The sequence below is a fragment of the Lissotriton vulgaris genome, chromosome 7 (genome assembly GCF_964263255.1).
Source record: "Lissotriton vulgaris chromosome 7, aLisVul1.2, whole genome shotgun sequence".
Lineage (NCBI taxonomy): Eukaryota > Metazoa > Chordata > Amphibia > Caudata > Salamandridae > Lissotriton > Lissotriton vulgaris.
In genome coordinates, this window is record NC_141695.1 from 1,752,463,038 (window position 1) to 1,752,480,087 (window position 17,050).

A 17,050-nucleotide genomic window follows, 5' to 3' on the forward strand; every position below is an offset into this window, starting at 1 on the left:
CTTAACTCTGCCACCCTGAAAGCTGATAACTTGCATTTTCTCCATAGGGTAACATGGACTGGGTTTTATCTTGGAAATTCTTCTAAGTGTCGAGTTTTGAAACTTTAAAATATTCACTTAAAAACATCCGATAAACGAAATTACTCACCTGTTACCAGGAGAGATCCCAGTGCTGGATCCAGGTACCCAGCTCTGACCAGAAAAAGTAATTACAACTGTGATTTTCCTCCATAGGATAACATTGCCTGGTTTTTACCAGAAATTCTTCTAAGTGTCAATTTTTGCAACATTCAAATGTTCCTTAAATATCGCCTGTATAACAAAATCGATTTCCTTCACTGTTTTCAGGAGATGCACCAAGGCTGAATCCAGGATCCAGCCCTGAGTAAGAAAAACGTTTGTAAAGTAAATGTTATTGCAGTTTGCTTAAAATTCCCATTGAGCTCAATGTTATAATTGTGTTAAGTTTGTGTTTCATATATGCAATCCCTGTATCTATTGCATTCAAAAGTCTACTGCTCAAAGTATTCAACTGTAGACTCTCATTCTGAGAAAGCATTTTTTATACCAACCTGTGATTCTAAAAAAAGAAAAAATATATATATTTTTATATACAAAACAATTGGCCTAGAGTTCAGTTCTTCAGTGTGTGAGACCATTTGCTGGCTGAGTGTGTACATCAAATGCTTTACACTGTCCTCTGATACTGCCTTACTGCTCGACCAAGCTACCACTTTAGGGAGTAAGGTTCTATCTAACTTTAGTCTCTGCCACACCTCTGGGGACTGTGGACTCTGTGCACACGGTACCTTACTTTTATACAGAGCCACTTTCTTACACACACTGAAGCCAGTGTGAGATTTAATAAAAAATGCATACAGAGGGCTTCTTACAGATGCCCCCTGAAAAACGACCTGCCTCATGTGGTTTCCGTGACTGTTACACACCAGCCTGCAACCATGAGACCTGTTTCTGGAACCCTGGGGCGGAAGCCTTCGCTCCATGAGCCCGGAAACAAAGCCTTTCCTGGGCGGAGGTGTTCATACCTCCCCAGGTCAGGAAGAGCATCTGTGGCAGAGGGGCTTCAAAGGCCGGGCAACCTTTGTAATGTGACCATCAGCCTCTCCTGCAGCAGGCCCTCTTCCTGTCTCCCCTAATTTTCAGCGGGAAAACAGGCGGGAAAAACTAGCCACCTCTGCACCCCTCCGGTGGGGGAGGCGAGGTGAAGCCCACTCTTCAGTGCCTACCATCTTGCAGAGGTCAGGCACTCCTCAGTCAGGATTAGGGATAGTGCCCACTCCCCCTTGTGGGGTGAGCACACCAAAGGTGTAGTCACCCTAAGGTTAGTAGCCCATTGGCTACTGACACCGAGACCTCTAAACGCCCTCTAAAGACAGTATTTAGGGGGCAGCCCTGAACCAAGAAGACAGATTCCTGCAACCTAAGAAGAAGAAAGAAGACACCCAGCAGAGGAGATTGCAGTGATCTGATTTGGCCCCAGCCCTACCAGCCCCTCTGCAGTTTCCAGAGGTCCTGCGCCAAAAAAAGTCTTGTTCTACAGCCAGCGACCTCCAGAACCCCTGGGAGGACTGACTGCCTTCCACAAAGACCGGATCTTATGTGAACAGCATCTCTGTTCAAAAGAAGCTCTGAAAACAGACTGAGTCTGCTGAGGACAAATAAACCAGACGCCTGGAACTACCACTGCACCCGTCGCCTATGGCCGAGTTCGAGTGACCCACTGGTTCCAGTGAGAGTCGAGTCTTCTGTGGGTTGATCCCTCCAGGTCTCCCTGAGGTCGCCTACAGCCTCTGCACGGAGACCCCCCCCATAACCGCGAGTGGCCCGGTAAGGTGAAATACAACCTCAAAAGACAACCCTGCATCCAGCCACCCTGCGCCCTTGTGAGAAGGACCAGAGGTGCACCTACGTCCCCGAGCCCTCCAATGTATCTGCCAGCTATTTGTTCCTCTTGGAGGTAGTCTTGGACAGAGCCTGCAGCTAAATATCAAAACGAAAATCCCCATTGAAAACAACAGTGCACTCGATGCCAAAACAGCACTGCCAAACCAGTTCCCTCTTTCCCCAGATTCTAACACCAGGAGCTTTGCTCCCACAACCATGTGCCCTGCTCGTCAGCAGCCACCAACCGGAGATCCCCCTACCCCCCATTGGATAACATTGGGCCTCAGCACTTTGACCCGGCCGCCCAAGAGTGCGTCCTTGACCCTGAGGGAACCCCGGAGTGTACCCCAGAACCTCAACTCCCACTACTGAATACTTACCGCTAACATTATTTTCCTCCATAGGATAACATTGACTCCTGTGCTGGCCTAAACCCCGATTTGCCCTGGGCTTAAGTCCAGGGGCTTTGCTCCCACAATCCAGTGGCCTGCTCGTCAGCAGCCACCAACCGGAGGCCCTCTATGCCCTATTGGATAACATTGGGCCTCAGCACTCTGCACCCAGTCGCCCTAGTACCGCTGAGGGTGTAACAAGAGTGCATCCTTGACCCCGGGGAACCCACCGAGTCTAACCCCAGAACACCAACTCCCACAACAAAGTACTTACCTTTAAGTCGATAACACTATTTTCCTCCCTAGAATAACATTGACTGTTTTTCTATGAAAAGTTTTTAAGAGCGGAGTTTGAAAATAGTACTGTTTTTATAAAAACGATTTTACTTACTTGTTTACAGGAAATGTTCCAGAGTAGGATCTAGGTATACTACTCTGGGTAAGAAAAGTAATCCAAAAAGTAACTTACCTGGTATTTTACTGAAAAGCCCATTCAAGTCTATGTACTGTATTTACAAAGTATTGCATTTCTATGCAACCATACTGTAAGTCAAAACAAAGTGCATATACAATTACAATTCAAACTGTTTACAAACTGCAATACTTATTTAAAGCTTTTATTGCTTACATGTGCCAGGCTTGCTTGGTTCTAGAAAATAAAATAAGTAAAAGAATATATTTATACAAACAATTTGGTATTAAGTTCAGTCTTTGAGTGTGTGAATTCATTTGCTGACAAAGTGTGCAACAAATGCTTAACACTGTCCTCCGATACTGCCTTAATGATCGATCACACTACCACAAATAGTGAGTGCGGTGCTCTCTAACTTTACCTCTGCTTACCTTTGGGGTACCCCTGGACTCTACACACTATACCTCACTTTGGTATAGTATATACAGAGCCAGCTTCCTACATTGGTGGATCAGCGGTGGGATATAGAACTTTGAATTTTTTGGACTACTTGGTTACCACCTGAGCACACAACAGAACTCTTAAATTGTCTTTAGGATTCTGATTGTTTCAAATTGGCATGTTTGCAAAATTACTAAAAGTCTTGTTACGGCCTTGGTTAGGGCCTTCTAGAATTTTAGAAAATAAAAAGTCACTTTAGGTAGGATTAGAAATCATTTTGACTAGGTCATTATGGTTATTTTCACTAACAGCTGGCTTCTTGTTTTGAGACATTGAGGACCAGGTTGAGGAGCTCGAACTCACCCGTTACCTACTCTTGACTTTCAGGGAGGTAAGGTCTCTATGTAAAATTAAAAACAGTCATGGAGTCCCATCCCACCAAACAAAAGCTCCAGGAGCTGTTTGCTGGGTATGCTAAGGACCACCAATCTGAAAATGGTGAAAACCAATCCGATGAGGAAGAAGAGGGAGACGATGACCAGGTAGATCAACCTCCACCACTTCTTAGGGAGAAACGTGCCCCAGTGGCCCTGACGCCAAGAATCAACCTCTCAGTACCTAGATCCCACACAGGTGGGTCAGGCACTACTGATGAAATTTAGGAAAGCCTCACCGGAGGAGTACATCCTGCTAGCTAGGCTGACCAAAAGATTAGACCTAGAGACCAGACCCTTGGCTCTTGAAAAAGAAAGAGCAGAGATGGGCCTAGGACCCATCAAAGGTGGCACCAATCTAAAAAATATAGAAAAGGAAGGATCCTATGATCCCAAGATACCCAAAGGGATTGCCCCTAATTCGAGGAGGGTGATGATATCACCAAATGGTTCACAGCCTTTGAAAGGGCTTGTGAAGCCAGAAGGGTGAAGAAAACTCACTGGGGGCACTCCTTTGGGAACTGTTCTCTGGTAAGTGCCGAGACAGACTTCTGACCCTTAGTGGGGCAGATGCAGGGTCTTATGACCTCATGAAGAGAACTCATTGGGGGATTTGGACTCGCAAGATTCAGTGATTTAGGGGGACTCTCCACCTCAGTGAGGCATATATGGTAAGGAGGAGAATGAGCCCGACTATTTCAGAGCACTGCAGTTAGGTGTGGTAAGTGTTGGGGATCTCGGAACACTGCACAACCAGGTACTGGAGGTTGGGATTTCGAGACACTGCACAGCTAGGAACTGGATTTGCGGATCTCAGAATATGGCACATCCAGGTACTGGAGTCTGGGATCTCGAGACATGGCACTGCCAGGTACTGGAGTCGGGATCTCGAGACATGGCACAGCCAGGTACTGGAGTCTGGGATCTTAGAACACTGCACTGCCAGGTAATGGAGTCGGGATCTCGGAGCACTGCACAGGCAAGTGCTGGACTCTGAGCACTGCACAGGCAGGTACTGGAGTTGGGGATCTCTGAACATCTCAGGGAGGTATTGGATTCAGGGTTCTCGGAACACTGCATAGCCAGGTACTTGAGTTGGGGATCTCTGAACCCGGCAAGAAATCTAGAAATCTCAGACTCCTAATAGCCAAGGTGTGAAGGAAATGGTGAGCTCCGAACAGCAAGATACAATAGGAGTTGAGAGGACGGCGCTATCAAATGGTATAATGGTGTTGAAGTTCCTCAGAACCCTCACAGAAGGCACTGTAAAGGATTAAGAATCTCAGAACTCCTGACAGCCAGGTACAGTTACAGTAAAGAACAGGGCCCTCCGAAAACTGCACAGTCTGGTACTGGAGCCTGGGCCTTCCGAACACTGCACAACGAGGTGTAGATAGAGTTGGGAATCTCCGACATATAGATCGCTGTAGAGTCCCTGCTAGGCTGAAGCTCAAAATATGCAGCAGCTGGCTCTGGCTGGTTGTGTGCAGAGTGCACATGAGGCGGCTCTGTCTTTGGTGTACAGGGGCTCAGAGTACACATGAGATGACAGTGTTTATTGAGGAGCCCTGAACCCAGAAGCTAGATTAGACTCCACAAGAAGAAGGACTGAAGAGCTGTGCTGCAGAAGAAAAGGGTGACAACTGCCTTGGCCCCAGCCCTACCGGCCTGTCTCTTGCTTCGGAACCCCAGCAAGCTGAAAAAGCTGTGTCCTGCAGCCAGCAGCCTCCAAGAACCCTGGGGAGATGACCTGTCTTCCCAAAGACCTCTGATCTCCTATGGACACCGGATTGGTCCAATTCCAACACAAGCCAGAACTCCAGATCTAGCCGGAACCGCTAGTCCTCACCACTCGACACCTAACCCTCAAGGCCCGAGTGACGTAACACCCCAGTGAGGTCCCGCCGGCGATCCTGACTTGTGATCCAGCTTTGGACGACCTTCACCGACCTTCTCCTTGATGCCTGCAGCCTCATCCTGAAGGGTTCCCCCTACAGTGACTGGAGCTGGTAAGAAGAACCCAACACGAAAATACACCCCTGCACCTGCAGCCCCTGAACCCTGAGGTGCCCGACCAACTGTTTTCTGATGTCCAGTGACTCTTCAACTTCATCCTCCCGCCTGCAGCCCTTTTCCTCGACCTCATCAATAAAAACAAAGGGTATGGCTCAAAAGCAGCAAGGCTGAGCACTTATAAACCAACACCCAAAGAAAAATGCCACTGCTGCTGCTAGTTTCAAATCAAATTAGAAAACGATGTGCGGACCAATCATCATTTCATCTTTAAGCCCATTTGTAGCTTTTATTTTACATTTTTCATCATATTTATTTTTTCAAAAAGTGTATCAAAATACATTAAACATTGTATCCACAAATAATATACAACAATTCAAAAAACAGAAAAACAACTTGTCCAATGATTCTCACCATCTCACTCATGCTGCTTTCATCCTTCCATACTCATAACCAATATTAGCAACACATTCACATACTGAAAAACCAAAACATAATGATGTGCCCAATCTTCTTATGCTACAAAAAGTGGTATACAATTTTTACAAATTTTTCATTTGATAACCCGAATTGATTTAGAAAAAAATCTGGTTATATAAACAGGCTATTTACACCAAGCAGTATGTTTGGTTACTCCAATGGTGTACGCGTTTCAAACCCCATTGGTTGAGGGGTTCTCATCAGGACCAAAGCTCACTCTAAGTGGGTTCAACAACAAATTCTGTAAATGGGAACGTTGAGTCTGGTGGTTAGTGGTTTGGGTTTGCCACTGTAATTTTGTCGTTCTTGAATGATGGACTGTGGATACCTCGGAGCCGGCGCCCAGCCGTAGGGTGAAAATAATTCTTGCCCGTTGTGTTTTAGAAGTGGGGCCGCTATATGCTCAGCCCTAGTCTAGTTCACCGATTGTCTCGTTCGTGCAAGCAAACGCTTCCGGGTATTCCGAGTGTTGTGGCCAATGGATATACATCCATTGGCCACAACACTCGGAATACCCAGAAGCGGGTAATTTGATTTGAAACTAGCAGCAGCATTGGCATTTTCCTTTAGTTGTTGCTTTTCCTCGACCAGCATCCTCCATAGGGACGATTGGGCTCCCGCCACCTTCTAAGCACCCTGCACCTGGCTGCTCCTGCGCCGCTCTCAGTGTAGACTTGGTGCTAGCCTGGGACCCCATTTGCCCTTACCTTAACCCTAGGAGCACGCCTCCCAAGACAGAGTGGCCTGCTTGTGAGCAGCCCCCAACGAGATGCCCCCTAGACCCATTGGCTAACATTGACATCTGACCGCCCTAGTGTCTCTGGTGGTGCCCCTTGAGTGCCAACCTGAACCTTGGTTCTACCCCACCCCTAAAACTCTATTCCTAAAACTGTGTACTTACCTGTAAACCTAACACTTTGTTTTTCTCCAAAGAATTTTGGTAACCCAGGAAAAAAGGGGGGCGCTCTGCAAGTTTAGGGTAGTTAGGATTCACAATATACGTCTCGGTGCTCAAAGGAAGGGTGTGGTCACCAACACCCCACACAACCTAAAAAGGTTTACTAAACAATTTGATTCTCCTGAGCACTCGCAATTAATACAAACGCAATTCGTAACAGTGTCCTCAATATATTGAGGACACTGTTACGAATTGCGTTTGTATTAATTGCGAGTGCTCAGGAGAATCAAATTCTCCAAAGAATTGTTTGGTGGTTTTCTACGAAAAATCTTCTAACTGATGAACTGTCTTGTACAGCAACAAAACTAACTTAATGTCTCTAAAAGAGTTAACCTGTTTACTAATTTCCTATGATGCTTAGACCATGTTATTAGCTTGTGTCATGCTGAACTAGAACTAACTACAAAGTGATATGAAAGTAATTTCAAGTGTTCTGAACAGCTTACAATCCATTTTCTCGACATGCAAAAGTAATTTGAATGTTCCTCCAAAATCATTGCACAGTGTATTTGGAAAAGTACCATTGTATGAAGCATATCACTTACCTGCTACTGAGTAAATCTTGGTTCTAGTAATGAAAAAATAACAAAATAGCTTTTTATACAAACATTTGGTCTAGATTCAGTCTTTGAGTGTGTAACATAATTTCTTGCTTGGATGTGTACAACAAATGCTTAACCCTACCCTTTGATAAAGCCTTACTGCTCGTCCACACTACCACAAAAGAGAGTGAAGTATTATCTACTTTAGCCTCTGCCTACCTTTGTGGATCCACTGGACTCTGTGCCTTACTTTGGAATAGTATATACAGAGCCTGCTTACTACAGCAGCTCATAGTGCTTGAGGCGACTCTTTAGTGTGCAGTGGCCCAGAGTGCACAAGGTGACTGTCTTTGGTGTACAGGGGCTCAGAGTGCACGAGGTGACTCTTCGATATGCAGTGGCTCAGAGTGCACAAGGTGACTTACTTTGGTGTGCAGTGGCTCAGAGTGCACGAGGTGACTCTTCGATATGCAGTGGCTCAGAGTGCACAAGGTGACTGTCTTTGGTGTACAGGGGCTCATAGTGCACAAGGTGACTCTTCGATATGCAGTGGCTCAGAGTGCACAAGGTGACTGTCTTTGGTGTACAGGGGCTCAGAGTGCACGAGGTGACTCTTCGATATGCAGTGGCTCAGAGTGCACAAGGTGACTGTCTTTGGTGTACAGGGGCTCATAGTGCACGAGGTGACTCTTCGATGTGCAGTGGCTCAGAGTGCACGAGGTGACTGTCTTTGGTGTGCAGCGGAAAGGTTGAGCCCCATGTGTCTCTTTGTTGGTGTGTAAGGGCTGAAGTGTGCACCAGGTGCTTTGAATCTTTTGATTTACAAGACCACAGTTGCTTGCTCATAAACTGCACCAGGTGCCACTCTGTCTGTCAGTGTATGGTGGCTTAGAGTGCACTGCTAGTGGCTGTGTCTATATTCCTATGTCTTGACCTTTGTCTTTTATAGGTTTCTATTGTGCGAAGTACGACCATCACTCTGAACCCGAGCACTGAGATGGATGTGTCCTTAGTTTACAAAGGATTCATCTACCCCATGGCCAGCGTGGCTCAACCTCCGGAGGATGTATCTGTCTGGGCTCGCATTCAGAGGCTCTTTGTCATTGCCAAGCTGGCCCGAGTTCCCAACACTCTGGAGAGCATGGTAAGTCTTATGTTTGCCAAGCGATGTGAAAGGGGTTGATTGGGTACGAACTGACCCCGCTAATGGCTTCCAAGGCGGTGCAACCTCAGTCCCCTTTTTTAAATAACCTGTCTGACCTTTTGCTCTTTGCTGCTCCTTCGGAGGAAAAGATAGCCTCACATTACTCTCTTATGCTCAAAGAGTCCCTACATTATCAGAGTCACATCTTCTCTTGCACGAAAGGTACCTTTGTTACCGGACACCACGCCTCTCTCGCTAATTGTAGCCGTCACAGTAACTGACGAGGCCTCTTTGGATCAGGGAAGAGCGCCCTCACATTACCTGACATCTCTACTGTGTTTTTTCTGTTTTACACAAGTATGCTCCTCTTTACATTACCCATCAGCCCTCATATCTTCCATGCATAATAGGTGTTCATGTTTTCCTCCCAGATGTCCTTGACCCCTTGCAGGCTCAGTCTCCACCTCATTCACAAGCATTGCATTGGTCAAAGATTCACATTCACTGAAAATATTCATCTATGTGCAGCTGTGAATCCTGTCATTTTACACACAATAGCATTTTAATAAGATGTGTATTTCTAACCTATTTTTTTCCATCGGCAATGAATGTTTACCTGGTCCTGAAGTCCCTCTCTCATAGGTCATTTCATATTTTTTTCACTGCGTGTAATATGAAGGAATATTTGGCATCAACTCACACCCTTAATCTTAGAGAGACTTCCACATTCAGTTTAAAAAATATTTTGTTTGAGTCTGTTAATTAAGTCGCCCATGCCACTTTCTGTGCCACAAAAATGGAGCAAGCAAATAATGCTCCTTGAGAAATCTTCTCTTTTGTTAGATCTCTGCTCTCTTTCCCTGCCTGTCAACAGTTAATCCATTCCTCGCAATCTCTCTGCAACAACCTTGCATCACTCTTCCAAGAAAAGCTTGCCGTGGCATTCTCTAACTGTGCGGACCAGCCTGGTATCTCAGACCTTCCTGCTCAGCGTTCGGTTGATGTGCCTCAGGGTCTTTACCATCTGGTGTTGCTACTATCTTCATTCAGGATGTTCACTCGCCCATCACCTCGCGTAGATCTAGTTCTCTTATTGATCCCTGTTTACTGCATGTTCTTAACCTGGCCCTCAACATCATCACTCCCTCGCTCTTGTCACAGCATCAGTGCTGACCGCATGGAATCAAATCCAAGTTAATATAACTCTCCCCAAGAAACCCTCAGCTGACTTGGCTATAATTGCCAATTACAGGCCAGTATCTCTTCGCCCAGGCTCCTCCAAAATGTGGGAAAATCTTGTTCATTCTCAACTTTTTAAATATTTGACAGCCAATTCGGTACTTCCCACTTTTTATTCTGCGTTCCACTCTCAAAACCGCACCAAAGCTGCCTTGCTGGCTGTCTCTGAACACACCAGAGCCATCCTCGACCTTGAAGGGGCTCTGCAGCTCTGGTGGTGTCTTGTCGACCGCATTGGACGCGGTCTTGCACTCCATACTGCTCTAGAGACTCTTCAGTCTTGTGATGTGTGGGTTTGTATTAGGCTGGTTGTGTTCTTGTTAAAATTACTGATCCCAGGCTGTCTTTTTGACCCCCTTTGCGACCCTTCGTCTGCCCTTCAAAGTGGGGTCTCATATGGCTCGTTTGAGTCAAACCCTTTTCACTGTTTTTACGGTTTTGTTGGCTAACCTGATATTCTCATTCAGCTTCGAAGTGGTCTTGTATGACTCCCGGCTTACCATATCCGCATCCAATATTGTTTGGGCAACTTGGGTCCCTTTCAAACTGTGCCTTTCAGAGGTTGCTACTGTTATGAAAGACAGTCCAGATGTTAGCAAGACCGAAATACTCCCTTTAGGGAGGTCTACTTCTGTATGGCCACTCTCTTGGTGGCCTTTGAGCTGGGCGAACCCCCTCCCTGCTAAGGTGGCAAGAAACCTTGGGATAAACTGTCAAGATCCATTTACTATTGGTTCCTGAAGTGTTCAGAATGACTGGATAGTTTAACAGACCGTGCATTATGTGAAACAACTCCACATCCCCAGCCTAACTTTTAGCCCTGTTCGAATCAATGGTAGATGCCAGCGCTGACAAACTGCTCTTTCATATACATAAAACGTTGTGCCATAGTACCCACTTTAGCCTAGTTGGATGACTTACCCCAACCATCTGACCCCAAACCTCTCTTGTTACAGGAGGAAGTGGGCCGCTGGACTGTTCAGCAGGAGAAGGAAAGACGCCCCCTCCAGCGGAACAGTGGAGAGCGACTGTTCCCCAGGCCTGAGCGAGAAAACAAGTATGCCGTGCAGATTGAAGGCTACCTCAACAACTCTGGTAACGGGCAAACCAGCGAACTCACACTGACGTGGGACCGCACTGGGATACCGGGGGGCAGCGTAAGTCCACTCTTGTACTTTTATTGGTATTGATAGTTCGAAAACTAAAGGAGTCTGGGTACAACGGGTTGCTTAACATCTTCCTCTAAGTGAGGTGCATTTGAGATTTAGGTTCCTGCGTGATTTGGGTCTATGTGGCTGACAAGTACCACATAATTTCCAATCCATTTGCATGTATCTATGAATTTTAGGTTAAAGTGATAAAACAAATCACTTGTAATAAGAAAATGATGCCTAAACGCAACATATGATGCCGTTGCACTTTGCTGGTGGACATGTTTGTGTTCTGTCCCATTGTTTGTTTCAGAGTTTTGATTTGCAGAAGTGTTTACTGGGTGTGAGGTGTGGGCGGTGTTAGTCACAGGGACAAGCCGACCAGATGATAATTACTTTGGTTACATTTTGACGTTACTGTCTCAGTATATTTTTCAATTTGCAAAACTTTTGTCTTCATATGCAACCTCTATCACGGTGTCTGCGAAACCAGTCAAACCAACATTGTGGGATGAGCACATCCAGCTGAAACTATCACCAGCAGCTTTGCTCTCCTGTGGTGGTCGAGTCTCAAAAGAGCTTGAGCTTTCGCAGGGTTCTTCTAACCCAGACATAAGTGACCCGTGTTTCCCTGACTGAGTTGTAGCTCGCACCAGGTCAGTTCTAAAGCGAGGGACCTGGTCTCCAAAAGAAACGGTCACATCTGTGTCCAAGAACTGAAGAGTTCTATCTTTCAATATGTTTATTTACTGGTGATTTATGTTGAACCACAAGAACCTGGATGAAGTACTGTGCTGTTACTAGGGCCTTTACTTGGGCTTCTGGAGTAATCCGTAGTCAGTGGGCAGGCACTCTTCTTTTCATTGATGTTACAGGGGCACCAATCAGTGCTAGCTTTCGGGTGGGACAACCGGTGCAGCCGCACCTGGCCCTGAGCTTTAGGGGGGGAGGAGGAGTGGTGTTTAGAAATCACTTATGGCTTTACAAGCACCTGCTGCAGAGCTTGTGTGTCCAGCTGTTTTCACGCAACAATGAAAATGTCAAGATATCTATGGTAATTTAATTTTCCTGCTGGAGAGAGCTGGAGTTTTGTTTAGTGACAGTTTTAAGCCATCTAAGGTGTGCAGAGGGTTAATATGCCTCCTGCAAGGAACGTGTTCAATGCATGTGGATAGTTCAGTGGATTTCTGCTTTTCTCACAGAGATCCTTGTGTTACTTGCAGTTAATAAGTTGCAATCCTAATGTAACACAGAGCACAGTGACCTAAGAACTGTCTTGAAAGAGCTGCCTCCAAACTGCATAGTATATGTTAGAACGTTATGTTTTCCCCCAGTATTCCATTATCGTAATGTTGCTAAAAATGGACTTGTTTAGCTAGAAATACATTCTTATTAGTAGAGCCAACCTCAACCATTTTTGTACGCCTTAAAACCTGAGTTTGTGCTTCTCCAAACCAAACACTCTTAAAATATACTGCCGCCTAGCATGGATGACATCTGATTCCAACACCTTGTAATCCTCGTGGTCTTATCTAACATTTCCTGGTAACTGATTTACACACGTATGAATCACCGTCCTCAATGTGTGTGATGTAAACTGACACCCTACACTGGTATGAGAGGCCCTATAAAAAAATGAAATGTATGTGAAAGAGGGACTGTGGAGAGAGACGGGGGTACTGTTGGAGGTTGGTAGTGGGAGAATCTGTGGCATGGAGGTAATTGGGGGGGCACCAACTAAAACTGCTGCACTGGGCACCACTAGTGCCAAAGCCGGTCCTGGCACCAGTCCTACTGCGTTCCAATTGAATAACTAGGTCCCTAACTTTGGACACTTAACTCTTCTGGCATAGTAAAGCTGAGCAAATAAGACTAACTCTAATAGGTGGTAAATAATAAAAAATCCTATCCAGCAGGACACATTTAAAGCATTTATAAACCAGATCTTTGAAGGAGAATAGGGCTTTCGGTAAAAATAGTAGGTACAATATGACATGGACATCAAAACAGAAGAAAGGTTGACAGTGCTATCACCTATTGGGGCTGATATATGCTCCAATTTACTTTTTGGTCGTGTTCATACACTAGATTTCCTATATCATTAGCCACATGGCCAGCATTACCCTTGGGGTTGCACCCGGGTACAGTCTTGCATCCTTCTGGTTTACTGCAGAGCCTACAAAGAAGTTCTCCGTAAAGAGGACAGAGGTTCCTGACAAATAGAATACTATAAGCGTCATTGCTATCACGTCTGACCCGCCCTCTTTTTCAGTGGTCTCTGGTTCAGGTTTCAACAAGGGACAACTCTGAAGGGTAACATGCCAGTTGCAGAGTTTCCAGGGGGAAAGCAGATAAATGAGAAGATTCAGTTGTGAAGTTTTTAAGGTGCAAGCAGTCTCTGTGTCCGTTATAGTACTCCCTGAATGTCAGATAACCATTATATGCCCAAATTCTAATGGTTGCAGTTGTATTATTTGTACCCGAGCGGTATCTAGAAAGATAGGTGCTTTTATGTCAGAAAAACAGCCCTGGTTCTGCTGTTTCTGGGCTACGTATGGGACTTGGGGGACTCACTGGACCTCAAGCTTCACCACTTCCCATGTGGACATGGACTTTTAGGTTAGGGAATAACCATGGCCTAAAATGACTATAGATTGGTAACCATAATGGGGAGAGAGATTGTTCAAATGACTGTGGAGTCAGAGCGGCCTGAACCCCCTGGCCTCATGCTGAGGGTAAGTAGGTGTATTTCCTAGAGGTACATTTGTGCCTGGAGCGGGACAGATACAGGCAGTCTAAGGGTACAGGAGGGGCTCAGGTCAGTTTAGGCTCACCAGTGATAAAACCGGAAATAGTTTCAGCAGATGCACGACTCTGATGCTTTTCTGTGGTTGGTCATCATGCATTAATTTCAGATCAGCTGGGCTGCGGGGATCTTGAGGCTCATGGGCGGGCTTGTTTCTGTGAGCCGTCTTCCATAAAGATCTAAAGTTAGGTGACCCTTCTGCATGGCAGGACCTCTCTACACAGAACAGTTCAGATTGTCGTCTCTAACAAGCTAGAGGGGCATCGCATCCCAGAAAATCTAGTTAGTGGGCAGGTAAGCTCCTATGCGCACCGAGCACTGTAGCGGCTAGTCTCCTAGAAGCCGGAGCAGCGCTTTATACAAGGAATCCAGGCTAGTTCCCACCTTGGATTATGAGGTCATGCCATAGCATGATAATGAAAAGATAAACAGGTGATATTAAAGTAGTCCATGGTGTCCAGCACTGGCACTAATAAGTTTACTAAATGTAATGCATTTGTCTTGTGCATCTCATATTCACATCAATTTCATCATCACTTCCGTCTTTGGGCAGGAGATCTCCTTCCTTTTCCTGGAACCGCATCGATCGGAGAGCTGCTCCTCTTACAGTTCGTGCTTGGCCTGCCTGGCCGACCAGGGCTGTGGGTGGTGCCTTCTCACCAGTACCTGCCACCATCGGATACCTGTGGGTGAACCCCCTGGGCGTTGCGGAGGAGGAGCCACACAGCTCATCTTGACTCCAGGAAACTGCCATCTTTGTGAAGATTACCGGGATTGTGAGGCCTGCGCCAAGGTGAGAGCGGATGTGGTGCCAAAACATGAAGGGGGCGGTTGATGGGGTGACAGACCTGGGAGATGAGCTGCTAGGGTGTGAGAGATTATGTAGAGTGTAATGAGTGAGTGCACCTAGTTTGTCAGATCAGAGAGGTGCTATCGGATCCTGTGTGAGTGTTCAGGGGAGCGAGGCTAGAGTGCAAGGGTTGATCGGGTTGCACCAGGGTGGAGGCTGTGAGATGTGAGAGCACCAGGAGGGAGAAAGGAGTGATTGCTTGATTTCCAAAGTGAGAGCTGATTGGATACAAAATCATAAAGCTAAGGGCTTATAGGTTTGAAAGCAACATGCTTTGATGTGACCTCAAACAGTGTCTGAGCCACAATGTGAGACCAGATCTTGTGCACGGTTAGAACTGGGAATCCATGTGATGGCTCATGGGAGAGGGAATAGGTTGCAAGATCCGATGGCGTTTGGAGGCACCAATGGGAACTTTTGTATCGTAAGAGCATGCTGCTAATGCTGTGAATGCAGCAAAGTGAGCACTAACAGGACTACAGAGAAGGAATTGAATGAAAGTATGAATTATAAAAGACCGGTGTGACTAGGTCTGCAGAGAGCTGATTGGTTGTCCAAACCAGGCGAAGGCCGATTGGTTATCCTGGGGCTGAGAGCCTTTGATCTAATGTTCTTTTCCTTTCTTCCGCTCTGTCTCCTGCATCAGGATCCATACTGTGAGTGGCAGATCAATAGCAGCAAGAAGGGAGACTTCCTCTGCAGCCGCCGTGGAAGGTTGCCCAGTGCCATTCGCGCTCCAGCCAACTGTCCAAGGCTTTGCAACCAGTGAGTACTGAAACGAATTAACGCCCACGTGCTGTATCGGCTAATCCACAATCTGTTGGCTGAGAGGACCGAGACCAGTGCATATTCATAGCTGATTTCAATTCACTGACCTGATGCACGCACGTGCACACTCACAGTTTCTGCAACAGCTGCTACAGGCACCCTCTCCTTCCCCCTTGTCTTAACCCTTCTTGTAGCGAGTAGAGAGACCAGTGCATAAACACTGCACATTGCCATATGATTATCAGCCACCTGCTGCATGCTCTAATACCCTCCTCATCTCCTATTTCACACTGTCACCATGACTACTGAGGCCAGTATATGTGCCTTGCCCAATGCCCTACACGCACCATTCAAGTACCCCAGGCTTTGCAACTACACACAACCACACTTCTTTGACCATCTCCACTTCACCTGCTGCTCCAAGCTCCGTTTCCAGAGAGTACAGAGACCAGTCCATAAACCCAATACACCAGAGGTCTGGCAGGAAAAATGGTAAAGCACCGGGACATTCCTGTCCTGCCCCCCGCTACCCCCTTTGCTCAACCACCCTGATGTTGGTCCTACTTAGAAGACAGTAAACATTTATTATTCCCTGATGGTAGGCTAATGCAGTCAGGGAAGCTTCCTGCTTTTCAATTCTAGTACCTATACAGTCATGCTGGACACCCTGAGTGGACGGCAGCATATCGAGGGATGCTGGTTTAGACTCTGCTCAGTCTAAGTGGACAGTACAACTGTATCCATAGATGTCGGTTAGGATTCGTCTCACCATAGGTAGATGGTAGCGCTTTAGTCCCAGATACCTGTTTGGAAGGTACTCCGCCTGAGTGGACCGTGGCACTGATCCCCCAGATGTTTATTTGGATGCTGCTCAGTCTGGGTGAGCAGTGGCACTGTAGCCCCAGATGCTGATTGATGCTGCTCAGCCTGAGTGGACAGTGGTACTGTACCCCCAAATGTCTGCCTAGATGTTGCTCAGCCTTGGTGGACAGTGGCACTGAACCCCCAGATGTTTATTTGGATGCTGCTCAGCCTGGACGAGCAGTGGCACTGAACCCCCAAATGTTGCTCAGCTTGAGTGGACAGTAGCACTGTTTTTCCAGCTGCATGTTTGGCTGCTGCTTAGTCCATGTCAGTCGTCGGAGACTGCTTTGGGGTTGGTGTTTAGCCTGAGTGGACTTAATCGATCCCTGGACATGTTTGTGACGGTGCAGGTGTTCTATGAAAGGCAGCAGAAGGGTACACGCAGTCCCATTTCCACTGCACCTCCAAATACTTGTGTATGCTCTTCATTCTAGGTGGGCACTAGTGAATATCCCCCCAGCTTGGATAGTGATGCTTTGAACCCGGGTGGAGGATAGCTCTGGATCACCACAGATGCCAGCTGAGGCTGGTCAACCAGTGTGGTCCAGCGGCTGCACCGAGATACCTTTGAGGAGGCTGTTTAGTTGGAGGTTGTCTTGTGGTTCCCCAGGGATGTCTCCGAGGATGCCAGGATTCCTAATTCCTTGTTTG

At 46.6% G+C, this 17,050-nt stretch overlaps 1 protein-coding gene across 1 annotated transcript in view; it reads left to right on the forward strand.

The window, feature by feature from the left end:
- The window catches only part of MEGF8 (multiple EGF like domains 8), a 399,920-nt gene that overhangs the window by 114,011 nt on the left and 268,859 nt on the right, over positions 1-17,050 (forward strand). Inside the window, exons 15-18 of the mRNA XM_086933057.1 lie at positions 8,527-8,721; positions 10,917-11,117; positions 14,471-14,710; positions 15,414-15,532. Coding sequence (XP_086789183.1) covers positions 8,527-8,721; positions 10,917-11,117; positions 14,471-14,710; positions 15,414-15,532 — 755 coding nt within the window. The remainder of the gene's footprint in view (positions 1-8,526; positions 8,722-10,916; positions 11,118-14,470; positions 14,711-15,413; positions 15,533-17,050) is intronic.